The sequence below is a fragment of the Heliangelus exortis genome, chromosome 3 (assembly GCF_036169615.1).
Source record: "Heliangelus exortis chromosome 3, bHelExo1.hap1, whole genome shotgun sequence".
In the NCBI taxonomy this organism is placed as follows: Eukaryota; Metazoa; Chordata; class Aves; order Apodiformes; family Trochilidae; genus Heliangelus; species Heliangelus exortis.
Window position 1 is genome coordinate 71,698,079 of NC_092424.1, and position 27,965 is coordinate 71,726,043.

General features: G+C 42.2%; 2 protein-coding genes across 5 annotated transcripts in view; both read left to right on the forward strand.

Annotated features, from left to right (window-relative positions):
* The first annotated feature begins 9,245 nt into the window (after window positions 1-9,245).
* On the forward strand, window positions 9,246-22,362 carry POPDC3 (popeye domain cAMP effector 3). 4 transcript variants are annotated; one of them, XM_071741252.1, is made up of 5 exons: window positions 9,246-9,644; window positions 11,091-11,214; window positions 17,718-18,460; window positions 20,137-20,245; window positions 21,106-22,362. In XM_071741252.1, exons 3-5 carry the CDS (start codon window positions 17,970-17,972, stop codon window positions 21,424-21,426), a joined length of 921 nt encoding a protein of 306 aa, XP_071597353.1. In that variant the 5' UTR covers window positions 9,246-9,644; window positions 11,091-11,214; window positions 17,718-17,969; the 3' UTR covers window positions 21,427-22,362. The 4 variants fall into 4 exon arrangements, with proteins under 4 accessions (XP_071597353.1, XP_071597354.1, XP_071597351.1 ...); XM_071741253.1 differs by having other exon boundaries at window positions 17,723-18,460; XM_071741250.1 differs by lacking the exon at window positions 11,091-11,214.
* Window positions 21,149-27,965, forward strand: part of POPDC1 (popeye domain cAMP effector 1) — a 42,040-nt gene continuing 35,223 nt past the window's right edge. The window contains exon 1 of the mRNA XM_071741248.1: window positions 21,149-21,281. The gene's annotated coding sequence lies outside the window, so the exon portion shown is untranslated. The remainder of the gene's footprint in view (window positions 21,282-27,965) is intronic.

Consider the following 27,965-nt stretch of genomic DNA (forward strand, 5'->3'; position numbering starts at 1 on the left):
ATGAAAAAGGATGTTTTCATTATTTATTCTATGTAATAGTTTGTATCTGGTACAAATAATAACCAAAAGTAAAATATTAACCAATAATCCTCTAGTTTCCACCTTGCTTCTTGAAAACTTCTGGTCATTTCTAGTGCCTGTATGTGCCTTCAGGACTGAGCTAGGAGCAAAGACATCTCTGAGTTCTCTTCACACTAACTATATACTTCCACTTAACAACTGTTGCATAGAAATACTCTAGCAGAGTACATCAGCATGCTTGGAGAGCTGTGATGTGAAAATTAGCTTGGATAGCTCTCTGACATGTATCTGTCCACACATGTTTACTTCAGAAATGTATCTACTCTTTAGCACAGAAGCAGCAGAAAAAAAACCCAAAACAACATAAAAACCAAAAAAAGCATAAGGTATTTTTATTTACTTCTCTTTGATTTCCACATGCAGCCCAGCAGTGTAGTATGTGAGCATCCCATCCATGCTCAGATATTCTGGATGTTATTTTCTCTGCATCTAATAAATGCAAGAGCAGTGCAATTTTTTGTATAGTTTATTAATTGTTTGTGTGCCGTGATACACAGCCTGTTGGCATTATGGCAGGAAATGTACATTAATAAGCAGAATGACTTTCCCAATTTTCCAGTCTTCAACAACAGAATTCAATTATTGTTTTCATAAATACTTCCAAACATCTTCATTTTTGAGAGGAATCCTATTGATGTTCCATTTTAGTTTGTGTCTGCAATTAGATCTGTCTGTGCTGCTCTTTTGGCTGAATGTGTTGAGCCAAAACATACCCCGCAAATTATAAAGATAATCCCTGAAAAACAAAAATAAAGAAAAAAAATTATTCTCAGTTGCTGTATTTAAGTGCAGGCAAACATGCCTGAAAACAGGTTATGAAAAGAGTAATTGAGATACTCTTTTAAAGTAATCAAGCAACAAGGAGAGTTAACTCAATTGAAAAACAATACCCTTATTAAGTGAGAACAAGATAAAGGAATATGTTGAAGTGGATGACACTTTGCAGAATAATAAGCTATTTCTGAAGTTCCTAAATTTAATCTCAGTTGTTACCCATTTCCTTAGCTGAGCTTGTATATGCGTGTCCCATATGAGTATTAGGAACTCCATCCTCCCTTCATATATGGATTTTCCCTCCCACTGGGCTGGCTCAGTAATATATTTGTACTGCAAACATATAGCAAAGGTGCCTGATGTACATGCAGTTCAGTGAGAAAGGCAGAACATTCCTGTTTGGGGAAAAGAAGTCCTCAAGCTCTGACATACCAATACTTGCCAATCTTTCATATTCTGTTGCACTTGCACCCTCCTGCTGATTTCCATGCATAGAAATATATTATTTGTAGTCACAATGGAACTCATTGACCCAGTCATTGCTTCTTTGCTGGTTGTTCCCTGCAAGTGCTCTGGTCCTGCATGTGGACAGGGTCTGTGTGAGCATCAGGATGTGAGGAGGAAGCAGCAGCCTGTGTGGCTGGTTCAGAAGCCAGATGCTCTCTAGTGCCAGAGAAGCCCCAGGTGAGGATTTTGGAAGAAAAAGGCAGACATCCTGATGCCACACCACACAGCCAGTGAACTAGCACTCCGCTGCTTACACTTTTTTAATTTGGACCCAAGTGAATAAGGAAGGCACGTGCAAATTCACACGTCAGGAACCTGGTCACAGTTGCTACTTCAGGCTAAGGAGCCTGGCTAGCCAGAGGCTTCTCAGCAGTAACAGGGGAAAATGGGGTTTGCTGAAAGTGGATACACAGCTTTCACAAGGAGCACTCTGCCCAAGGAGATGGTGCCAAGACAGGACCTGGCTCTGGAGAACATGGCCACCTCCCTGCAGCCAGCATCTCTTCTCACCTCACGTTGGCTCAGGGAGATCTGGCTGTAACCAGCCAACTCCAGCAGCCTGCAAGGAGAGAGGGAGGTCATGGTCTCCCCAAGAGCCTTTTCTTGGGTTTCCCTGCATCCCTGCTGTGCATCCCAGAGGAGCTGCTGCCTCTTCACCTGGAAGGACTTGGAGGCACTCTTGGCCATGACCAGTGCCTCATCCCTTCTGACCCAACTATGGGATCTCAGAGCTTGGTGTGGCAAAGTCAGAGCAACAGCTGGGACACAGAGTTTTGATCCATGTGAGGATTTTCAACTGTAAGCCCTACCCCAAATCTTTCCTCACCTAGAGCTTCACCTAAGCTCTCCTGAACTCAAGGAGAGTCTCCTTATCCATCATAGATTTGGAAGTAGTGACCCTTCCAGAGGAGCACTGGATAAATTTGGTGAGCTGCATGTGTGAAAACAAAGGCAGGTTTGAACAAAAGAAGAGGCAAATGAATAGGTGAAGGAAATTGTGTGGGGTCTTGGGGGGGTTTATTTAAATGTAATTTTTCCCACATGTAAACATTACACTTTGAAGAAAAAAAGCACTATCAAATTCAGTCAACTGTGGTTCAGGCCCCCTGCCTTTTCTTTGTCATCCAAAACATCTGGTGATATAGTGACATGGTGACATTTTAAAAAACCCTTTGCTTTCCTTTTCTGTAAGTTACTAATTTTGTTTTGCCACAGACTACCTACAGATAACTCTCGGTATTTCTTTTTACTAAAGTTCCACTCAAATAATTTTTTTTTAATACCAACAGTATTAAAACAGTCTGCATGTTCTTTACACTGGATTAACTGTATTTTGTTCTTTCCTTTAATTGATTTTGGCTATGTTGTGCATCCTGAGAGCATTGCAGTTTTCAACAGATGTGGTATATTCCTACTTACTTCTTGCCCCTCCTCATTTCTTGTCACTGTAAATTGATCACTTCACATTATGCAAGATAAACCATAGTAAACTAACTCTCCAGTGGTTATTTCTTTCCCTGTAAATACACATTGGTTTACTAGATTAAAGTAATCTGCTTACTGATACCTAAGTAGTTGATATTTGAACCAACATCATTAATTATTTTCACTGACATGAAGCCCATCACTGCCAAGGGCAGGTGGTAGTCAAGATTTTCTGTATGTCTTGTGGTAGGAAGCCAAAAAGGAATACTTAAGCCCAAGATCTATTTATTTAACAGTTTATTTAACAGTGCAAAAGCATTTTTCTGTGCCCTTGACCACTTTCATTAATTCAATCCTAGTCTTTAAACAATTATGTGAATGCCATTATGCAAATAAGCAACTGCTTTTCAGACTTGCAGAAATGATGACACCTAGACAAGATCTCTGAGCCTCTTTAGTAGCAGCAGTTGCTGAATTTCATAAATGCATATTTGTAAGTATTGCATTCAGTGATAATTATTTTTTTTTGTGGGGCTGGACACTTTTAAAGCCATGTCTCGAAGCTGAGAACTAATGAAATGTTCAATATTCTGGAATAATTCACCTCTGTGCATCAGAATGTTGTATAAAGTCTCCCATCTGATGACGCCAGTAACTGGCACAGTATGCTTTGCATTTATCACAGTGCTCCAGATAATATTAGTATTTAATGTCTGTGCAGTGATAAGCTCCGACTGGATGAATAGAGTGTCTTCCATTTATTCTGCTTAAGGTGACACAAACTTTCATTTATGGCACAGCCACTTGCAGCTGTTCACATACACTCTAAAAATGCTGAAAGGAATACTCCATCAACCCACAGCTCAGTGAATGATTATAAGAATGAGTCTGTTGTCTTACTGACTTTGGATTGCTTTAATAAAAGCATTTGTATTCCAGGAAGGAGGCAAGAATATAATTAATCATTGACACAACTGAATAGGCACATTGTCTCAGTGATTCATTAGGAAGCAATTTCAAGAATATTTATTTTTATTATATACATTTTATATTTCATTAGCAGCATAATAAAGTGGATGCTTGAAAGAATCTATTTCCTATTTTTATACCTTTGAATTAAATATAACTACGTCCTTGCTATCTGTGACTCTCTTTGCAAAGTTTTATATCTGAAGAAAAATGCAAGAACAGTGATTGTGATGGATACAGTTAGTAATACCAGGAACTTGTTTTTACAGGGTTAAAGTCCCTTTTGTATTGGTAACCACAACTCAAAACAGAATTATGATATGCATGGTGAAATTCAGCCCTTCAATTTAATGATACAACCTCAGCAGATAAGACTAGAACTGAACAAGTGATACTATATGCAAGAAGAGGTAGTTGTAATTATTTTTTCTGTACTTCGGGTGCACTTCACTTTTTCATACTCCAGGTATGTGCAGAATCTGGGAAACAGCAATGCTTCTAATGTTTTTAACAAGAAGATGAGCTTCCCCAGCCAAACAGACTTCCTACACTGACCAGCACATCTGATCATCTGTATCTTTCTAAGCAAAGATAATAATTAATTAAAAGATCTTTATCTATTCTTAATTATAATGCTTGTGAAAATAGCTTGATTGGTATGGACTGAGACAGAAGGCTTCTGGGAAGAGATGAAGCGAGAGCTGGAAGATGGTGAAAATGCAAAATGAGCAGTGAGAGTACATTGAAAATAAGAAGTACAAAGCTAAAAGCTATCAAAAACATTATATAACTACTAAGATATTTGACACAACAGCTTCGGCTAGAAATTACAGGTTTCCTTCCTTTTTCTAACAACACCTACTAGGAGGTCGATGACAACTCAGAACTTCAGCAAGAGCAAGTTTTCCATGCTGTTATCAGAAGCCACCTCCACCCCTGAAGATTCTTTAAACATTTGTGATGGAAAGCATCTGCTTTATTTGCCTGACTATAACATAACCTTTTCATTTTCACAGTTGATGTCTTACAAAGTTACATAATGGTTTGAAGAGCTTTTAGATTTACACTCTGTTTTTTTAGCTTTATCCTTACTCCTTAGCAGACACCTTACGTGAGGGATGGGATGAACCACAGCTTTGCAGTGATGCAGATGTCAGCCTGGTGAAACACCTTGTCTCTCAGAGTCAGGACTCAGCCACATCTCTCCCCTGTACATGCAGCCCACTTTTACCTAACAGTCTCATGGTTAAAACACACATCTAGGCCACTGGAGGTCTAGAACAATTCAAATCTGTATATCTTTTTTTTTTTTTTTTTCCATACAAGCATTAAACATGCTGTATTTGCTGGCTTCTGAACACTTGAACATACTCAGCATCAGCAAGGTGTACCTAGCAAGGCAGAGATGCCATGGGACAGTGGTTTTGGAACACAGTCCAGCTTTACTGATAGTTTCAAGGTTTCTGTACTTGGCGTTAAGCTGTATTTATCTGCAAAGTGGAAAGAGCCCTGGGAAAATGCAGGTCTTTTCTCTCCCACACTGAGTGTCCTTAAGCACTGGCCTTTCAACCTCCATGGTTTTTACACCTTACACCTTCTTGGACTGTAGAAATCTTGGACCTTTCTCTGTTCCTGTATTCAGCAACAACTGAACTGTGTGCAAGGTTCAAACCTTAGAGGTCAACAGAGTCTGAAATGAGCTCAGGCTGGGAAGAGCTCGTTTCCAAAGGAGAAGTCTCCTCCTCTGTGGTTTGGCTGCTTCAGGGTGTGACTTCTCTTGGTGAGGGAACTCTTCTCCCTCACACCCTGGCTCATGGAAACCTGGGTAGAGAAGCAGCTACAGTTCTCCACCTTAACTGCAGCTGAGCATACTCAATTCCAAGTCTATTATCTGAAAGCCTTTAAAAATGAAAATGTAAAGAACTTAAATGTACTATTTAGCATTTTATTTGACTGATGCATTTAAAAAAGCCTTTTGCCTAAATTAAAACTATTATATCTGTACCTGACAGCAAATGGTATTAATTGAATGGCATTTTAAAAAAGGTTTCTAATTTGAATTCTGCTCAGTTCCGCAGACTGCATATGATCTGAGCTAGAGAATTATATTGTGTTATGAGTTGGTTGATGTCTCACTTGTGAGATTTAGCAATAAAAAATACTTCACTGCATGAATGCGATCCTGTTTCTGCTTACTTCAGTTGGTACCCACAAATAAAGGGAGGAGGGGTTTTTATGGGAGACCTCAGATATATAAAACTCTGCTAAAACCTTTTCAAAGTACATAAAGAGTTTAATTCCCTTTCCAAAATGACTATGAGCTCCTGCACAAGAATTCTCTTGCAGATACCTAGGAGGTACAATATTACGTTCATGGACGAAAAGCACATTGCTTCTTAAATAGGTAATTAATCATGTGTCACCTGCTATGATGTCCTCCTGCTTCATAACTTATTTTTATTGACAAGGACAATGCAAGGAAAGAAAAATAGAGTAGAGATTTATTAAGCATTTTAAAAGTCTCAGAAAGTATAAAAAATCTCCCCCTTAAACACAGTTATTGATAACTTCTTCCAGAGTACAGCATGATGTAAAACCCACCATGACTTCAGAGAGAGAAGGCAACCATCTGATCTTGTAAGTCCCTCCTCAAGCAGTTATTGAGGAAATAGATGGGGCTGTTTTCTACACAGTGAAATCCTACACTGAGCTTCTTTGTTCCTCTGTTTGGGGGAAATTGCCAGAAGGTCCAAGGGAAGGTCCAGTGTCAGGACTTCTGGGTGCCTGCTCAGGTAACCCTGCCCTGACTTCACCAACAACTTGAGTGGTGTTTGAAGGCAGGACTGCCAAACAGCTGACAGCAAGGCAAGCTGCACGTTTTTTTGAGCTGTCAGACTTCTTGCTGGATAGACTGTGCCCAGATGTAGAGGCATCTAAGCTACTCCCATAAATCTAATGAGTATGAGGAGAGTCAGAAACTTACGTGGTCCAGTTTCATGGCTGAACAGTGGGACTGGCCAGGAGACACCAGGTCAGGTGTTCAGGTTCCTATGCAGCCCAACTTGAACAAATCTTGGACTTTTTGCTGCCCTTTCCCAGCTGGCCCTTGCTGGCTCCTCAGCCACTGCATTCTCACCCCCTGCACAAAGCATCGGCCACAGCAGAGCCTCTCCCTGGACCAAGGATCACAAAGTCTCCTAAAGCTTTTCAGGTCTGATATTGGATTTCTGAGTCTTGCTGCAGGCTCTCTTGAACGCCTACCTTTAAGTCCAACCTTTATTTCTTGCCACTCTGACGCAAAGAATAATATTGCCTATAATTTGGTTTTACATTATTGTATTATTTGACCTTTAGAAAATAGTAATTTGATAGAAATGCCGAAGCAGTTTTAAATATATGAAAGAGTAGTCTGATCACTCAAGTGGTTGGTTCAAAGCACTCTGGGCAGTGCCAGCCTTTCCTCAGTGTTCTGTGGCTTAGACATTTTATTATTGCCTCCCTTGGATCTCTCATTCAGGCCCAGTTTTCAAAGCTAGATTGAGGAGGTCATTTGTAGCCTTAGCCTTACAGCATTAGAGAATATTTGATGTGGAGTTGATGGAACCAAAGTAAAAATTACTATAGTAGAACTATCCCTTGCTGCCTTGGTGATCTGTATCTGTAGAGAATTATGATGTCCTGATAGTTGCTTCCAACTAAGTAAAACTTAAAATAAATAAATAAATAAATGAAAATCCAGGTATGCCATGAAAACATAATTGATCTAATAGTGGTTTATTAGAATAATGTAATCTCAGTAGACAAGTATACCAAATAAGAAACTTTAGCAAGCCTTTTATTATGTATTTCCTCATATTTTTTGCTAACATCCAAATGAAGAGTAAATATAATGGGTAAATTCATGCCTCATGCAACAGGAGTGAATCTGAGTAAGTGGTTGGGTGCTTTCAAGTCCACCCTAGTACAAAGGAGAGCAATAACAATAAAAGCAACTCAGGAGTGCCTCAAGTTTGCCAGTATAGCAATTCCTCAAATAATACTGCTAAAATTAATCAAGTTGTAAAATATCATATACAAAGCATATGTGAAAGGTAGTTGGAGCTACACTGCAAAGATCTTCAAATATTTAACTACAAGAGCCTTATACATACTTGATAAGATTTATAAAAATAATTTTATCTCTCAAATATAATAAAAATAAGTATACTGCAATCTGATTATTAAGTTTTTAATATGTGTAACTCAGGATAGCTTTGTACCAAACTGTTCTGGCCATTTGATTTCTCAACTTTTAGGAGAACCAATTTTTCAAAAGCTCATGTTCTTTCCTCCCTGGTAAATAAGGGAAAGGAAGAGAAAGGAAGAGCAAGGGAAGGGAAGAGAAAGGGAAGAGAAAGGAAGTGAAAGGGAAGGGAAGGGAAGGGAAGGGAAGGGAAGGGAAGGGAAGGGAAGGGAAGGGAAGGGAAGGGAAGGGAAGGGAAGGGAAGGGAAGGGAAGGGAAGGGAAGGGAAGGGAAGGGAAGGGAAGGGAAGGGAAGGGAAGGGAAGGGAAGGGAAGGGAAGGGAAGGGAAGGGAAGGGAAGGGAAGGGAAGGGAAGGGAAAAATAAATCACTTGGGAAAGTAAGTTCACAGATGTGTTAAGAAGGACCTTAATCCTTCTATCTAGAGCATGATAAGTTGCTCTATCCTTTTACTTCTGGAGAAGTTCACATCAGTGCATCGCTCGCTGCATGATGAGCATTGGCCCACCATGGAATCTTAGATCTGGCCACTGGCAAGTACCCAAGAGTGTGTACAGGCTTTCTGTTTAAAAGATATTATTGCTCACGCTACAGTTACTGAAAAATAGTTTCTCTAGTGAGACAAGCTATGCACTTAATAAGCTGTGATTTTTTGCATATTTACAACTTCTAAGTCGTTCTCCTTCAAGCAATATATTCTCTCTCCCCGAGACAAAAAAATGATCGCCAGAAAAACCGCATGGTTAATAGAACTATGGAAGTTTTTTGGTTGGAAAAAAATTTTGAAACCACCAAGTCCAAACTGAAGTGCTCCAGCATGCTATGTATTGACACTACACCAATTCTTCTAACTTTATTTGTGGTAAGGCACACACTTCTGAAATGAAGTAACTGAAGATTGTGTGTAAATAGGTGCACTAGTCAGGTAATAAGGACAACCCTGAAGGCGTAAGTTTTCCTTCCGAAGGAACATGCTGCTCGGGCGACTTGCTGAAAAAGAGCAGAAAATTGCATTTTGTTCCAGGCAATGCTCCCCGAGGCAGCAATGCCGAAAGAGACGCTTGCCCCTGAGCGTCTGAAAGGCGGTGGGGTTTGCGGCCAACCCCGGGGCTTCAGCCACAACCGGTTCAGCGGGCACAAATTGAACGGCGGAACCTCCACGGCCACTGCCGCCCCGGAGGGCTCCGCAGCCGCCGGCACCGCCTCCTGCTGCCCCCGCCCGCCCCTTCGACTCCTCCGGCGCCCACCGGCAGAGCGGGCGGCCGGGAGCCCTCCGGCGGGACCGGCTGCCGGGGACGGGGGAGGCGGAGGAGCGCACCAGGACGGGACAGGACAGGACGGGACGGACGGCAGCTCTCGCCGTCTCAGCTGTCCCTGGCTCGCCCGGGGTGGCCCCACTGCCCCGCCGCCCGCAGCCCCCCGGGGCGGGCGGGAGGCGCCTGCGCGGTGCGGTCGCTCGGTGCCATCCCCGGCGCTGGCGCCGCCCGCAGCCTCCCGCCGGCTTCTGCCTATTTTAGTCACAGCGGCGGCTCGGTGGCCGCGGCGGGACGTGGGACCGGCGGCGGTGGGAGCGGCGAAGAGCGGCTGAACCTGAGCCCGTCCCGTCCGGGCGCGGTGCCCGGCAAACTTTTCCGAGGGCGCGGGCAGGTAAGGAGCGCGGGCAAAGCAGGGCGGGGGCCGAACCGAGCCGTGCCGGGGCGGGCTGAGTCCCCGGCGCTTCCTGCTCCCGCCCCCGCCGGCGCTGTCCAGTCAGGCAGCGGGCGGACCATTGTCCCCGTCTGCCTGGGGCTGGGAAGAGAGGGGCGGCCGGGGTCGCGTCCCGCCCCGCCAGACTCCATAGGGGACACCCGCCTCGGGGCTGGCCGTCGGGGGGGTGGGGTGGTCGTCCCGGGGGTTCGGCGGGGCATGGGCGGTGTGGGAAGGGGAGTAAGTAGCGCCGGGCCCGGGTCGGAGCGGTCTCTGCGGTGCCCACCCCGCCGGTGCCGGCTGTGACCGGAACGTCCCGGTTCAGCCTCGGCGAGAAGTTGGAGATCTTTACGGTGTGCCTTTTCTAAAGAAACGGGGCACACAGCTCTGTTCTTCACTTCCCGAGGGGGCTGCTTGAAGGGAGATTCGTTGCATGTCTCGGGTTTAGGGTTTATGTCTGAGGAAAGTGGGGTTTCTGGTTTTCGGGTGCAGCTGCATCCCGCTCACTTTGAGCCGACTCCGAGGAGTCTCTTGCGTGCTCTCACAAAACCAGTTCGGTTTTCTCCTGCTGCCCAGGTGTTTGCTTTATAGGCTGCCCTTACTTGATTCTTCCTTTTCCCTCTCGACAAATGGTAAGAGCAGATGAACCCTGAAATTAAGATCCGTTTTTCCATTTGTAGTTGTTTCTTTCCAAAGATGCAACGAATTGTACAAAACATTTCTTTCCCTCAGACTATAATACTTTTTTTTTTCCAAGCATATTTTTCCAAACTGTGATAATTTACCACATTTTCTTCAGCTGTTCTGTAAAGCTTTGTGTGTGTTTAGGGTGTCAATCACTTTATGGGCAAACATTTTCTGTAGCTGATCTCTTGTAGTATTGAATCATGCACTGCCTGGTAGTGTTACAAATGATGAAATCTGGCTTCCACTACTAAGGCTTCTTGCCACTCTTTTGGTTAACAGGAATATGATTGTATACTTGCAAGTAACAATTTCTTCACTGACCACAGCAAAAGAATAAATGGTTTCCACATAGAATCAGTGGAAAGACCTTTAATATCATCAAGTCCAACCAATAACCTAGCACTGCCGAACTGTTGCTGTTTGGGCTTTCCACAAAGTTCTGAGTGGTGCCAAAAAATAAAGGAGTTTAAAATGTCAAGTTTTTAAGAAGTGCCTTGCCTGCAGAATATCAAGTACACTGCAAGTCCTGTAGGAAGAAGAAGAGATATTGAAACAAAGAAATGTGATACAGGTATATTGTGTAGGCAAAGTTTGTGGCAGGAAAACCTGTTTTGATGAAAGCTGAGAACAGAAAGTTTATGAAGGATTCAAAAAAAGTCATTAGATGAAGCTACACTTATCATTTTATTAATGAGATGAGATTTTATTTTCTCATTTTAGTGTGTTCCACTGCCTTGCAAAAACAGACTCTGATCAAGTGTCTCCAGGTGATACAGTACCTGTAATTGGACATGCATCTGTTGCTTAAACACATGCCAAGTATTGTATGGTGAACAAAGCATAGGTTTGTGATTGTATTATGTGATGAAAAAAAGAATGTTCTGTCTCTCAAAGAAAACTAATGAAAGTGCTGTTAAACCATTGCTATTTGTATGCTACTGCCTGGCACTGCTTTGTTCCATTGAAGCAGACACTAGAGCTGTACCCAAATGCTCCTGTAAAGATAAAAAATTTGGCATCTTTGCTGCCTTTCACTGCCTTTCATTCTGCCTTACAGCTCATAAGGTACCTAAGTGTGGTGTTTCATGACTCTGAGTGCTCTTTATTTGTTTGAACACAGGGTTCGTGGCACTACTTTTCTGTAATCCAGTTGTATGTGCAGGGGTAGTGTGATGAGCCAGGTCTCTGTGTTCTTCTCTTTCTTGAGAAACAAAGTTCACATCAGGTGGTTGGTTTCGTGGGAATACATTCCTGTCCAAAGGCATTCCTACATCCAGCAAACTCATTTCAGCTGAGTTCTGCAGGATTCGGATGTAGTTCCTTAATGCAATTCTGAAGCATTTGTGAGGTATGCATTGTAGCTGCTTTATCTGTTATTAATTTAAAAGTTGAACTGTAGAAAAGCTTGAACTTGTGTTTCACTTTACAGTTTTGATTATAAAACACAATAAAACAGAAACCAGCATTATTTGGCCAATGCTGCTCTATATACAAGAGCCTTGATCAAATTTACTGAAGTGCTGGCAACCCACAGTTTAAAAAATGTCTGACTATCCTTCCATATTCATGTTTTCTAGGAGCAAAAGACCTTAAAAAAAGGAGGAAGGGGATTATTCTTCTTAGTGTGCCAGGAGTAACACATGTTCATATGGTTCCTCAGTTCTGACTCAAATTGGAAGAAAAATTGTAATTTTTAATTTTTTTTTTTTTATAACAGACATTGTGATAGATGATAAAATAGCATGTTCAAGATTGGCTTTGCAACCGTGGGGGATTGCATTGTTTATTTTACAGTGATAAATGAGCAATCTCATCTGTAAGCTGTGTATAGTAAGCTGCTCTTTAAATATTTAAAGACTAAATAATAGCAATTTTACTGTATGTAGTGATTCTAATGAACCTTAAACTATTCTGTATTGCTGTGGGTTTTCTTTCTTTCTTGATGCCCCTGCCCCACTTTTTTCTACTTCTTAAAAATTAGTAGGGGTTTGGGCAAATTGTAGGTCGAATCAGCTCTTCCCAGCTGCAGGCTAGCGAGCCCAATTACTTGGAAGTCCCATGAAAAGGATCCTGCTAAAATGTTCTGGTTTGGAAAAGAGATTTCTGCATCCAGTGCAGCAGGGAGACCAGAGTCAGGCCCAGCCTGGCAAGGAGGACAAGCAGGCACCAGCCTCATGGTGTTGGTGGTCTAAACGTAGAGATGATGTTGGGCTGTCTCCAGGGTCAGGCAGCAGCTGACTGAAGGGAGAATTCTTGCTTGAACAAAATTGAACCTGGAAGCCTAAATTCTGCCTGACCCGAGTAAGGTTTTGGGTGCTAAAAAGACCTCTTTGGCTGGTGGTTATTTCTCAGAGCTGCCCTGAAGGTGCTGAAGCACTACTGATGGTTGGATGTGTCCCAGCTGCTTGTTTTGCAGCTCTCAGCATTCCCTGAAGGATTGCTCTCTGAGAAGGTATGGCTTCACAGGAGTTTGGCCGTGGCAGCCTGTGCAGCCCAGGGTGTACCAGAAGGGCTGATTTGGGTGTGGTTTGGTGGATTTTCTTAAGGGCTGAGATGCTTTACCTACCAAGTGACCACTCTGTACTCAGAGCACTGGTCCAGGAGATGAGACATAATGATGAGACATCAGTGAGACAAAGAATGCCTTCCTCAACTCAAGGGAGTACAAGTCCATCTTCCTTGCTCCTATGAGGGTGCCTCGAGTGACTCATTTTGGCTCGTGCTTTCCTTATTCCATTCTTTGGGAAATATTACATGGAAGGGATGCTGGCTTCACGTGGATGAAAGTTTCTTCTGGAAGGTCTATGTAAGGAATAATATACCTGTCTTCAGTGTTTTCTCTTGTCCAAAGTAGCTGCTTACTTGGTATCTGAGATAGGCTTCTAGATTTCGTTAGGAAGACCAGCTACATAACTGTCTAGATATATGCAATTTTTTTATATTAAGTAATTTAAAACAAAAATCCAGAGGGCATCATTGCGATCATTTAATCTGACTTTCTGTAGAATGAAAAATAGAATTGTAGTAAATCAATTCTTTAATAATAGCACGTCCAGATTTATTCTAGGTACCAGGCAGTATCCTGACTTTCTGAATTCCTAAAATCTAAGTGATGGCCCGACCAGATGTAACTTGCCATCCTAGACAAGGTGCTCAGTGCCGGCCCCTCTGGAAGTGGGGGTCATTGAGGCTGAGAGGATTTCCTGGTGGCTGGAAGGACCATTTGGCTGCCAGCAGAGCTGCTGAAGCAGCTTTGCTGATGGCTGAACTAGGCTGTGGCCACTAGCTCATGTTTAAAAATCTACACTGTGAGGCCTAAAACCAGTGAGACAAATCCTGCCTAAATCCAGAATAAACTCATTGTTTACATGAAAGCAAACCTTCCCTTTTGCTTCCAAACCTGTAGCAAAGTTCATCCAGACTGTCTACACCATCAGCATCTATTGCTCTCCATCCTGTCAACATGTACACTGCTAGTGGCCTCAGGGCTTTTGGGGCTTTTTTTCTCCCCAGAAATTATTATGATCCAGGTGCAGTGACTAATTCTCAAAGCTTCTCAAAATGGAATTTGAGTCATCCACAGCAAAAATGGGGTGAAATACCAGTTCTCAAAAAATTTTAAAAATTTATGTAATTCTTAATTCTTTTTTTCAATGCTGCAGGGTGTGGGAAAAATGCCCATTTGGAGAGGGGAATGTTATACTATGTGAATTTAAATTGCAATATAAATTCATTCTGTTTTGACTGTTATAGTATACTGCTTATATGAAATTTTGAGTTGCTGGTGGTTATTTATTTTGGAGAGTGTAAGCTAAATGCTCCATTTACTGCTTTGAAAATCCAACAAACTCATTGATCTTAACCATTTCTGATGACAGCTTAGTCCTTTCAGCAATGCTGTTGTCAGTTTTAAAGTCCTTGCTGTTGTATGTTGCTCACATCTCTGGTTTGGGCTGATTATTCTCAGAACTGATTTTGCTCCTGCTGGAGAGGGTGGGATGTGTGGTGGGGCAAAAGAGTCAGAAGCATCTCAGAAATTCATCCTGTGTAGGCAAGGCATGTCTCATTCCTGAGCTGAGAGGAGACCTCTTTCATTCTTCACTTATGGACATGGTTTAATGGTGAACATAACAGTGTTAATTTATGGTTGGACTCGATGACTGCAGAATCACAAAATTGTCATGGTTGGAAAAGACCTCTAAGACCATGTGTCCAGCCATCAAAAGATCTTAAAAGATCTTTTCCAACCAAAAGAATTATGTGATCCCATGATTCTATGCATAACACATATGCTGTGTTTTTCTTAATATGATAGCAGAGACTGTGACTGTGCATGGTAGTCCTTCTCCTTAGGCAGGGACAGAACAGCAAGTATTTAACACTTACTTGGGGAAGATGCAGTTCTCCAGGCTTATAATCAAAGATACTTGATTTAAATACAGTTTCCCATTGAAGCTTGCTTGATCATCACCTCCAGATGAACATGTAGCAGTAACTCTTCAGCACAGACAGAGCAGCTGAAGGAGAACATCAAACCAGACCATGTCAGTTGGCACATTCCCCATCCTGGTAGCTCAGAGAACTGAAGCATCTCAGTGAAAGGATGTTGTGTCCCCTGGGTGCCTACAAACTTGGTAATGCCATGATACTGTGGGCACTTTGTGGTCCTCAGTGTAACGTGACTCACATTTGGTACCACAGCTATTTGGTTTTTGGTTTGGAGTATTTTTCTCTCCCCTATGCCCCCCTTGCTTGCAGTAGGTGAATGGTTTAATTAAAGCCCTGAGGCTATTAAATTTTGGACTTGCAGGAACTGTAACGAAAAATGTCAAAGGCCTTACCTGACCCTAAATACCAATCAAAATTAGGAATTTAACTATGCTTAGGCCCATACATACTGTTGTGTCTCTATATTTAATACTTCCTAGAAAAACTACCAGCAGTTTTTAGCTCCCAAATTTCTAGAATTTTTAGCTGTTGAATCTTAAAATAATTTCTTTATTTAAAATAGGTGAATCCTCTCTGCCTGCAGTTCACTGGCAACAAGCATGCCTGGTCTTCACTATAGCCCTGAGAAACCAACTCCATTTAGCAGCAGGCTTTGTCAGCATCTCCAGAGGGTTTGTTTTTGCCTGCACACCTTATGCATCTCAGGGGAGGCTGTATTCTGTGCCAGCATTGGCCTCTCTCCTTTGGCCATCCTTATGCCCAGGTGGAGGGAGGCCTTCTCTAGCCTGGTTGATGCTGCAACACATTGCTGTACCATAAAAGTTTATGTTGTGCAGCACTACTGACATAGGTGGGAACTTTGCATACTTTTTTTTTTTTTTTTTTTTGAAAGACATAAATAAACAGGACAAATACAAGATGGTTTTTCCAGGGCTTTGGTTTTGTGTACAATGAATCTCTATCTGTGTCCTTGTGGTGGGCTCTTTTTTCAAAATTATTTTGACCCATCTTGTCATGAATAGATGTTTGGCAGCAGTGCTATGTGCTGTAGTGCAGGCAGACTGAATGCTCTAAGCTGTTTGGAAATTGAACATAAACTTTGTGAAATTGTTGCAATGTCTTGTTGAATTATTGCAATGTGTGACATGACAAAAAAGATGTTGGTAATTGAAAGTAGCTTACAGTATGGATACACAGTGTTGTTGTTTATGGTATGTGTATAGTTTCCCACGTAACTTCTCAGTCAAGGTTCCATTCAAAACTCTGAATTCTTTGTAGAAATTTGGGTCTTCATGAGAACTGCTCAGAGCAAAACATTGGCAGTAGAGTAGAAATACTGACAATAATCCCAAACCACTGTTATGTCACTCAAAAAAAAAAAAATCCAAAACCATCATACAGAAAGCTTCTGCCACCAATTTTTGAACATGAAGTGGCAATACCGACTGAATTCAGAGCACAGGGGCTGGGAACAGCATTTTCCAGCTTTATTTTATTTTTTCACTTCAGAAGTCTTATCCCTCGGTCACAGAAGGTACCACCTACTCTTACCGTGCCGGGGTAACTTCTTCACAGCTGATGCAGTTCTCATCTCCTGTTCTCCAAAGGCTAATTCCTGCATCCAGGGGGAATCCTGTACCAGAGAAAAGTACTTGGGTGAAGAGACAAGCAGCAAAGCTCATAGCTACAAAGACCTTCATTCTTCCAGTGCTAGCTCTTCCACTACACTAGGATATCAACTTAAAAGAGTTGCAAAGGTTCCTTGCTCTTCAGCTGTCATTTTTCTGGGTCAGTGACTTCCCCATCCCCACACCAGAGAGGCAGAGCTCTCCTCCTAACCTTTTCCTCTGAACTCTGCCCCTTGGTTAAGATTTGATGTCTCTAGTGAGCATTAGTGTTTTTGAATCGTGGAATTAATGTTGGAGTTTGAATCAACTTAAAAGAATAAAGCTGTGGTAGCTAGGAGAGGTGATATGGCCTTGCTTCATGAATTTCTTAGACCTGTCACAATAAAAAACAACAGTGAAAGCCCTGCTGAACTATGGTGAATGCTTCACTGCATCAGCTGTGCTTTTTACTTCTGTGGCTCTGGGAAAAAAAACAAGGCAAAAAACCCAAAGAATCCCCAGACCTGCCTTTGATATTCTACAGAATCTATATAATAATCTAGGTAGCAGGGAAGCTACCAAAATCTGACTGGTTAGCAGGAAAAGAACCAGACATTTAAAGACTTTGATGTGTTTCGGTTCTGATTACACTACTGATAGACTCAGGCTTTGCAGTTTCTACTAAGTTAAATTTCACATTGAAGCATGTACTTTTACTCTAAAAGAGGGACACAGAAAGCTGTTTCTTATATTTTATTCCCAGTGATACTTGGGTTTCTTTTATGGCATTTGGGGATATAGTTTGTTGTCTCCAGGGCCAGAGCAGCTTTGCTGAACTCATTAATGGCATCAGGAAGTCAAAGGTGAGAAAGGAGAGTGGTTTGACAGAAATCCAGAGTGACATGAAGGAGATGAATAAGGGAGAGAGTTCAGTGTCTCTTCTGGTTGAAGACCAAGGTGAAGCATTGAGACTCACCCATGGCAGGTTCAGGACCAACCAATGTGATTACATTCTCAGGAGTCAGGCTGTGGAATGATTTGTCACAGGATGTGGATGCAAAGCACAGGTTTATGTGGATTTAGTAGTGATTTGAAAATTGCTACAGGGATCATAGATACAGAAATATGATCTTCCATTGAATGAGTATTAAGGTTTGATCTTGGAGTCACAGGACTAGAAGGGGATTTGGATTATTGTAATGCAGGCTGTGGTTTTGGACAGTAAAAGCTTTGATGGAGTGTAATTGATGAAAGTAATCTTATAAGTAATTTGTCTTTTCTTCGTTGTCAGATCAGATGAAACTACAGCTGACATGGCCAAAGTCAAGACCACGCATGAATTCATGTGAAACAGCATTGCCTTCTGAGACCATCAGCCTCATAGTTGCTGTAAATCCTAAGTGCAACTTTACTACCAAGAGAGACCCTGACTTTGTGATCATTAACCAGAGTTTGCAAGAATGGAAAAGCAAAGGACCCCACTAGCTGTGTCACATAAATAAAAGTTTCCAAGATTCAGCCAAATTGAAAAATTATTCCAGCCATGGGAGAAAATGCAAGTTTCTGGGAAAGTCTGATATATGCACATCCTACCTGCACCTCCTGGAAGCAAGAGGCAGAAGGATCTATCTACCACCTTGCCAGTATTCTCTTTGTTGTGGGCTTCATGGGTGGAAGTGGATTCTTTGGGCTTCTCTATGTCTTCAGCTTGCTTGGATTGGGCTTTCTCTGCTCTTCTGTTTGGGCTTGGCTGGATGTCTGTGCAGCAGATATATTCTCCTGGAATTTCATACTGTTCGCCATATGCTTTGTCCAGTTCATTTACGTTACCTACCAAGTTCGGAGTGTTTCCTTTGACAGAGAATTCCAGGAACTCTACAGTGCTCTCTTCCAACCTCTGGGAATTTCCCTGACTGTCTACAGGAAGATTGTCTTGTGCTGTGATGCAGAAGTGGTTACCCTGGAGAAGGAGCACTGTTATGCCATGCAGGGCAAAACACCTATTGATAAACTGTCCCTGCTTGTGTCAGGCAGGTTTGTATCAGTTTGTTCAGACTGACTGCAAATATCTCTTCCCACCCTTTCCTGAAAATGAAAGCAAAAAAAAAAAAAAAAAAAGCCTAATTTGTGTATTGTTTGTTCATTTTCCAGTACAATAGATTAAATATTAATGCAAGTAATATAAATATTAATAGGCTAAATACACTTGTCTAGGGCAGCGTAAAAACACTGAGTACAAAATCTTTAATAGCTTAAAGAATAGAGTTTTTAATATTTCCCTCCCAGACCACTGTATCATAGCACTTTACAGATTAGGCAGATAAAAGGAAACAGTGTGTGCTTCAGTCTTGAAGCTGTGGTTTGCTGTCTAGCTACTGCCTAGCTGATGAGCACAGCACCTTTCTTATTTTTCGCTGCTAGTATCATCTGAAACAGAACTAAAAGGTAGTTATGAAACTGAATATTCTGGGATAAACTCAGTTTAATAGAGATCTTGACTTTGATACAGATTGTGTTTGGTTGGTTTCTAGGGAAGGGGATAAGGGAGAAAGTAAGGCAGAGGAAAAGACTTAGAAGTGGCCTTTGATTACAAGGGGACACAGTCGAGTCCTATCAAGATTTGCAGAGCTGAGTCTGCAGTTACTGTACACTGTGGCCCTTAGGCCCTGAGGTTGTAAATCTACCTGCTTGTACTCCCTGCTTACTGGAGACCCCTCTGGTAACCTTGCTGATGCTTTCCTGAGGGGAAATACTGGCTTTTGTACTGTACACAAAGTGGTATCCCGTACTGAACCACCACAAGAGTAGCTGGGATACTCAGAGATGGTGGCCGTGATCTGTCTGAGTTTGGTAAGACACTTGGTAGGTGCATTTTGACAGCCTGCTGCATGGACAGATGGGATCTGTAGGCAGCTTGAAACTCATCTGATTTAGGACTGCCTGTAAGGGACAGTATGGATTTTAGATGGCTAGCTCCATGCTTGGGAGCTTTCTAGAAAGTGCTGTGTGGAGATTGCTTTTGGTCATAGTCGTATTGAAGGAGAGGTGTGTACATCTTTGTGTGTGCCCAACCATTTAGTAATTGTGCAGAGAATTCCTGCTACACTCCTTCATGCATAATAGGGCTGTTTCTTGCATTATTCTAAGAAGCATTAATCTCAGTGCAGAGCAGATGCAAAAAGAGGACTCCTACAGCTTGTGTTTTGGGTTTTTTTTATTTTGGTTTGTGAGGTTCAATTGTATGTTTCCTGCTTGTGTGCCTTCAAATTTAAATATGGTTTAGGAAGTTGAAAGAAAACTTTTCTTTGGCATCTGCAGAAGGCCACAGCATTCACACAGACATCCCATACCTCCATGCTGTTCTCTTGGTTCCAGAGACAGTCCTGTGGCTGTGTAATTCTGGAGGTCTTTCACCTCTCCAGTGCACACCAGCCTTTTCATGACAAAGCTTACCTGTCACTGCATGGATTTGCCCCAGAGAGGATAGTGTGACATGACTAAGGCCTGGGGAGATAGTCTTGTATTGTTTTTCAACTGCTCTGGTCCAGCTGTGTTCGAAAACTGTTATTAGGATATTGGTGGCCAGTGATTGCTTTTTCATGCTATCAAATCTATAGTTAAACACCTTACATAGCAGAAATAACACATTTTGTTGCAGTTGTTGCTGCTGTGCAGTAGTACTAATAAATTAACACATCTTATCTCGGTAGGATCAGAGTGACAGTTGATGGAGAGTTTCTGCATTATATTTTTCCCCTTCAATTTCTGGATTCTCCTGAATGGGATTCACTGAGGCCCACGGAAGAGGGAATTTTCCAGGTAAGAGCAGAGGTGTTGTTTGAATGGTACAGAAAACTGTGCAAGTAGTAATCTGTAAACTCCATTTAGTTGTGGATTTTGTTTGTAAAATTACACAAACAAGCTGCATTCCATTAATTTGAGGAGGGAAGTTTTCCTTACTCACTGGGGCGGTTGCCTCTTTGTATCTTCTTTCTTTTTGCCTCTTGTCATTGCAACAAACTGGGTTTTGCTTAAAGCTAATGTGGAAGGCACTCTGTTTGCATTCTCTGGCTGTGCTAAAATCCAGCCCTGAGACACCATGTTAGCAGGAGGTGGGTGGAAACTGGTGCACAAAAGGCACGGACTGGGGAGAAGCCTGCCTATGGTGGAGCTTGTGATGGGGGGAGCAGCTTGGGACACAGTGTCCATCTGGGCTGTCCCTGCTGATCCCACTGCTGTCACTCAGCTGACACGCTGGCTCCTGCCTCCCTCTGTGGGATCTGATGCCTGGTGTCACAAGGGCAGATGGCATTCATCAAGAGCTTTCTTTAGACCTGCCATTCCAGCTGGGGCTGCTGAGAGCAGGGTAAGGAGCACAGAGCCGATCCGGGTGAGATGTCAGCCTGTGTCCTGGCTGGGGCTGCCGCTCAGTGTGGGTACAGCCATGCTGAGCCAACAAGACACAGCCTTTCCATCCATTCCCAGTCACTCTTCTCACTCATCTGTGGCATACCCTAGGCCTGGCAGAGTTAAATGTATTAAATGGCTGTAATTGCAGTGGGTGCAAAGATGCGAGGTGACGTAGCCCATGTCCCTCCTGAGAGGGAGGGGCTGATTTCAGAGCAGTGGCCATCTCCCTGCCTCGTAACCCAGCTAATTTTAACTCTCTTGTCCTATAGGTGACACTTACAGCAGAGACAGATTGTCGATACGTGGCCTGGAGGAGGAAGAAGCTGTATCTGCTGTTTGCTAAGCACCGCTTCATCTCCCGCCTCTTCTCAATTTTAATTGGGAGCGACATCGCCGACAAACTGTACGCCCTGAACGACAGAGTGCACATGGGGAAGGGCTTTAGGTATGACATTCGCTTACCGAATTTCTACCACGTCTCGCTGCCAGAGACCCCTCTGGTGCAGCCCTCCTACCGCCTACAGAGAGGGTCCCCCCGGCGCAAGCCCCACGGGGTCACAAACTGCGGCGCCTTCACCGCGCAGCCCTAGGAGGGAAAACTCCGCTGCAGGCGTCCCCCGAAGCCACGGAGGGAAGAGCACAGCAGAACGAGACCCAGCCAAGCCAAATCTGACTGATAAGTGCCATTTACTTTCATTGCCGTAGCTTGAATTCTTCCTAGAGCCAGCAGGTTGGCTTCTGCATTTTGACTGTGCAATATGTTCAGCTCCTGTTGATTCTTCTGTCGATCTTCATCTCCTTACTTGTGGAGGAAAAACAAATCGTAAACAGGCTGAAGTTTTACTGTAATTGTGGTGGCCTATGTGTTTTGTTTCGTTTTTTTTAAAACGAAACAACCCATGGTATTTGTAATTAATAATTTAATTTGTAATTAATTTGTAATATCTGTAATTTGCTTCCTCAAAATGATTTGCCGTGATGCAGTATAGTCAGCATAGTCAATGAAAACAAATTAGTTGTCTTCAAAATAGAGCAACTTGTTTGTAACACTCATATTTGTGGCACTTGAGCAGTGTCTCAATTAGCAAAAATATTGCAGAAAAAGACTATTCTATCAAGTGCATCAGTTTTGTTTTTTAAAGAAATTAAAGATCTTGACATGCATAGTGAGTTTCTTAAAAAAAAAAAAAAAAAAAAAAAGAGTACAACAAATTCTCTCCCATGAGCAACTGGTTTCTCTCCAGCTGTCCTAAAGAGGTATTAGAAAACAAAGAGAAATTTAATTGATGGCATTAGAAAATCAAAGCAGCAAATATAGATTAGGGAAGTGATTGTGTAGTTTAATATGATGCTAGAGGACCTAGGCTTCCACAGTGCCATTTGTGACATGTACAATAAATACTGTTAATAATCAATCAACTGCCAAACCATTGGAGTTTGTTTTACAATATCCTTTTTAGCCAGATTTGTCGGGAAGAAACTCATTAACAAGCAGCTGCAGCAATAAATACAATTTTTAACTGAGACATTCTTGTTTAGCTTCCAGAGTCACTTCTTTGTGCCTATGAAATTCTTGATTTAAAAGGTATTTTCTCCCTAGTTCTGTGGTGTTTTAATGGCATAAGGGAGCAGCTGCTCAACTTCAGTAGAAAAAAGCTGGTTTTGACCTTTGAGGTCACTGTGCCTTTGGGGAGAAGTGTCTGAATGTCTTTGCCAAGGCACCTTCCTGCTGCTATGCTTCATGCCTGCCAGTAATCAAAAAATAAGAAGCATTACTATTTTATGAGACTGTATTGCAGCTTGATAGATCTGAGGTAGATCACATTTTTAATATTTTAAAATTGCTGAGCGGTTTGGAAGGACAACCATTGTTTCTGTGTGAGTATCCATATTAGGTTAGACCATAGGAGTTGTTGCTTGAGGACTTTAATTATACAACCACGTGCTTGAAAGATATGCTGTACGTATAAGAAAGAAGGGACTTGAAACACCAGCTCTTTGGAGAACTTTCAGTGTAGAACAGGTTGCACTGTAAGAGTTTGGCTTTTGGCTTCATCCCTTTTTCAGACAGGAAAATCTGCTGAACATAAGTACCATAACATTCATTGTGATAATCCCCAAATCCTGCTAATAACCCCTCCCCACGGTGTGTGCTGTGTGTATTACTGACTGTGTGAAGTCCTTGAGTCACAGAGCTACTTTGCCTTGGTCAAAGGAGAACTGAAAGAATGCAAACAGCAAGTATATTGGTGGTGATTAAAGACCAGCCCAGGGGATAACTCGGGCACAACAGAGTGTAGTAAGGATGCACATCTCCCTGTGGCCTCTTCCTGTACTTTTCTTCAGGTCACAATTAAGGGACAAGAATAGCAGGTGTCCTGACCCATTTGTGTGACTCAGGACAGGTATTCTCATGTGACATCAGTGCTGTGATTAGTATTGTGAGTTACTTTTCAGCAGTGCCCCGTGCTTGGGGTGGGTAAGAGGTGCATCATCTCTTGTGGATGTGGTCACTCAGGCTGTGCCTCACGCTCCCCACTCTGCTTCTCCTGGCCAAGCTGGGCATGCCACGTGCAGAAAACCTTAATGCTGTTTTCCAAGAGGTGATTCAACAAGAGTTTCCCAGTCTCTCATTCCAATAAAATTTCTTGTGCTATAAAATGTGTTGGACCAATATGAAGTTTATAATTAATGTTTTATATGCTGGCAGTCTGCAAACATAAAAATATTATACCCTAGAGACATTAAAAAAAAAAAAAAGCATTTTGGACGTAGGCATAATACAAAACATCAGTTAATGCTCTCCTCAGTTTTCTTGACCGTATGAGCTTGTCCCATATATGTCTTTGAGAAAACTTGCCTTAGGATAAGCATTTAATAAATTTTTACTATCAGCTTCACCTCCAAAATAAGACCAAGGAGTTTTGCCCATCCTATTTCTGTATTGAGCTCATATATTCTATTTAAATTCTAACATACTTCTTAGAAAGGTACTTGCTCTGGAGTGATGGATGCTTCACTACATACTTAGGTATTTCTTATTCTTCATGACTGATTAGTGCCTTGGTTTCACCCTGGTTTCCAATGACAATCCCCTGTGATGTTTTGCTCTGCTGGAGAAATCAGAAATCTCTACGAGAATATTTCTGAGTCAGTATCTGAACATGCTCTTGTTTAGGTTTTGCAACTGTGGTTTCTGGGCTTTGAGTCACTTTTTAAAAATTGTTTCCAGTTTTCTAGCATCTGTTTGAGTCATGAGTAGCAGGATGTTTCAGCTGTATAATTCAGGGCCTATATATCTACAACAATAAAAGTACACTCAAAAGGACTAGAAGTGAGACAGCAAGCCTTCTTCACCCCTGTTTTGGTTTGTTTTTCCTTTTTTAATCTTGAAAGCACTTTTAAAATATACTGTGAACTATGCTCTGTTATGTGACTCAGAAACCAATGTTTTGGTTGAGCTGTGTACTCTACTTTTAAAGTACTCAGACTGATGTCTATGAAGTAATACAATCTTTTGTGGTACCATGTATGCCCAGTCATTAGAGGGCTGGGGTTGTTCAACCTGGAGAAGAGAAGCCTCCAGGGACTACTTATTGTGGCATTACAATAGATAAAGGAGGCTTATGAGAAAGATGGGGACAGACTTTTACTAGGGCCTGTAGTGACAGGACCAGGAGGTAATGGTTATAAACCAAAAGATGGTAGCTTTAGACTAGATATACGGAAGAAGTTTTTTTACAGGGGGGCTGGTGGAATACTGGAACAGGTTGTCAGTGAGGTGGTAGATGCCCCATCCCTGGAAACATCCAAGGTCTGGTTGGATGGTGCTCTGAACACCTATTTGAGTGACAATGTCCCTGCTCACTGCAGGGTGGTTGGTCTAGATGACCTGTAAAGGTCCCTTCCAACCTAAACAGTTCTGTGATTCTGTGATCATTTTATAGGCTATGAAACATTTAGAGCTAGATGAAGCTCTGATTTAAGGATCATCCAATTTATGCCCATGTTATTTCTCAGGAATTACCAGTGAGCGGGTCAAGCTCCTTAAGAAATGGTTTAAGTCAATGGATACTTGAATCTGTGCTGCTTTGTGAATTGAGGACACTACCAGTGAATCCTTTTCTCGTTCTGCAGTGATTCCCCTTTTCTCACCTTTTACTTTTTATCAGTTCCATAATAATTTATGGGGTTATGTCTCTGTTTATTGTTACAGTAAGTGTGGCAGAACCTGGTGCACATGGTGATTTGGCCACTCGTAAGCATCAGCTGATCTTCCAGAGATTTTAAACTTGTGAACATCATGCTGGAAACACCCTTTCAGGCTGCAGAAGGGCTCAGCCGTAGTGCACAAGCTTAAAAACACATGGTCTAGGACAGTCCAAAGAGAAAAACAAGAAAGCACCAGTCAACTTGTTACAGATTTTATCCAGGAGGGTCTTATTTTATATGTATTGTTTGTAACTATTGTTTGTAACTGTTACAAATGTATTGGATGAAGAAATGTGTTGTGAGAGCTTCAAAGAATGTCTTGCTTAATCATAGAATCATGATGGTTGGAAAGGGCCTTCAAGATCACCAAGTTCAGCCATCAGTCCTACACCACCTTAACCACTAAATCATTTCCCAAAGTCAGGACTCCAGGGGCAGGTTCACTGTGGTCCTTTGGCAGAGCAATGCTTGTCTGATAAATACCTTAAATAAGTATGGGACTGACCCTGCAATTCTTTCATTAGATAATGCATGATTAACTACCAGTTGTATAAGTACAGGTAACAGATTCCAAGTGGTGTTTTAACTCCCACTGTACAACTCATAGAGAATGCATCCCAAAATACTATTATAATTAACACCACTATGCAAGGCAAATTGTAAGTACTGAATGAAAAAGATCATTTTATGGGGTTGCCCATGATAATAGCAGCAGGACTCGGTGACCAAAAAGTGCCATCCTGGTCCCCAGTTTTCAAGAATTAATTGCCCTGCAATAAATCAGCAAATGCAATAGTGATCAAAGTAAACTCAGTAATGGAAAGAATTAGAGCAAACTCTGCATATAGATAGATACATGACTTCTGGTAAGATAATCCAGGGAAAGATGAATACATGCTTGGATTAAATTGTATAGATTTGTAACATGACACAAAAGGTATTTGCTTGCAGTAATTAACTAATATATTGAAGCTGCATTTCCAGCAAAAAAGTACTCTATATTTTTCAGTTATTTTAAATTATAATATGTATTTGGGCTCAATATACATGAAAAAAAAATATAGTGTTGTCTTGCTCATATAAGCAGGTCTTGCAAACCATGTGTTAAAAATGAAACAAATCTGTAGATGCTTAGATAGAAGAAAACTATTTAGTTATAAAAAGAAAAAAATAATATCTATTTGCTGAATGTTCTTTCTATTCCTATAATTGTATACATATTATACTGCTCCAAAGTGTTACTGTATAACAAATATTTTTTTACAGTAGAACAAATAAATATCTTACTAGGTTGATCTGTTAATCCGCTCCTGAAAATACTTTTATTACATTAATATGCATAAAAATATAATAGGTTCAGAGCTTAAAAGGGAAAACGTCCATTTTTTTATAGTTTGTCTGATTCACATTACCTTTTCTTCCTTGTAAATTTTTTGTCTGTCTGCACTTTCTGTTTACTCTAACTCTGCTTCTGTGTTAATCAAAAGAGTTAATTGAACTTAGTGTGTAATTCAAGCCACCTCATCCTGGTGAATCAAACTCTGTAGGTGGAGCTTGATCATCAGGAGTGTGTAGGAGAAAGGCAGCACAAGCACAAGCAGGAATCAGGGTCATGTCCCAAACCATGGCTGGCAAAAGCCCTTCTAGAGGGTAGCTTTGCAGGTGGTTCTGACAGCAGAGAGTTTGGATCCAAGTCATCACTCTGCAAGCCACAAATATTGCTAATTTTTTGCAGTGAATTCTGTAGACTTCATTGTATTCACTACTAACTCTCCACCCAAACTTGTCTAGAGCCTGGGGGATACAATAATTTTCTGGGATTAAGTTACCTCAGGCTCAAAAAGAAACTTGAAGCCAAAAATCCAATTGCATGGATAAATGCTCTGACTACTATGTCATTGTATAGAAGTGGGCAGCACCACCACCAACTTCTGTAGCAACTGCACATCAGACCTGTGAAAGGTGAGTGGGTCTCTGTCCCCAGGCAGGAATTGGGTCTGGATGATCTCAGGTCCTGCCAGAGCTGGGGCCACAACAACCCCATGGGGAGCTCCAGGCTGGGCACAGAGTGGCTGAGAGCAGCCAGGCAGAAAGGGACCTGGGAGTCTGGATTGACAGGAAGCTGAACATGAGCCAGCAGTGTGCCCAGGTGGCCAAGAAGGCCAATGGCATCCTGGCCTGTATCAGGAACAGCGTGGCCAGCAGGTCCAGGGAAGTGATTCTGCCCCTGTACTCAGCACTGGTGAGGCCACACCTCGAGTCCTGTGTCCAGTTCTGGGCCCCTCAGTTTAGGAAGGAGATTGAGGTCCTGGAGCAGATCCAAAGGAGGGCAACCAGGCTGGTGAAGGGACTCCAGCACAAGTCCTATGAGGAGAGGCTGAGGGAGCTGGGGCTGTTCAGTCTGGAGAAGAGGAGTCTCAGAGGAGACCTCATCACTCTCTACAACTCCCTGAAAGGAGGGTGTAGCCAGGGGGGGGTTGGTCTCTTTTCCCAGGCAACTCTCAGCAAGACAAGAGGGCACGGTCTCAAGTTGTGCCGGGGGAGGTTTAGGTTGGACATTAGAAAGAATTTCTTTACTGAGAGGGTGATCAAGCATTGGAATGGGCTGCCCAGGGAAGTGGTGGATTCTCCGTCCCTGGAGATATTTAAAAAGAGACTGGATGTGGCACTCAGTGCCATGGTCTGGTAACTGCAGCGATAGTGGATCAAGGGTTGGACTTGATGATCTCTGAGGTCCCTTCCAACCCAGCCAATTCTATGATTCTATGATTCACAGGGGTGAAGCACACAGCTGTGTTCAGCGTTTCCCATGTGTAGGTTTTAGGGATTCCTAAGAAGTGTACAGGACACACTGGGTTTGGACTTCCAGGGACCAACTGTAGGACATGGCTATAAGGGTGGGATACCAGAAGGTAAG

Coding starts and splice junctions, on each gene's coding strand:
- POPDC3 (XM_071741252.1), top strand. CDS start 17,970: ATGGGAGAAAATGCAAGTTTCTGGGAAAGTCTGATATATGCACATCCT. Junction 18,461..20,136: donor TCCCTGCTTGTGTCAGGCAG/GTTTGTATCAGT, acceptor TTATCTCGGTAG/GATCAGAGTGACAGTTGATG. Junction 20,246..21,105: donor CGGAAGAGGGAATTTTCCAG/GTAAGAGCAGAG, acceptor CTTGTCCTATAG/GTGACACTTACAGCAGAGAC.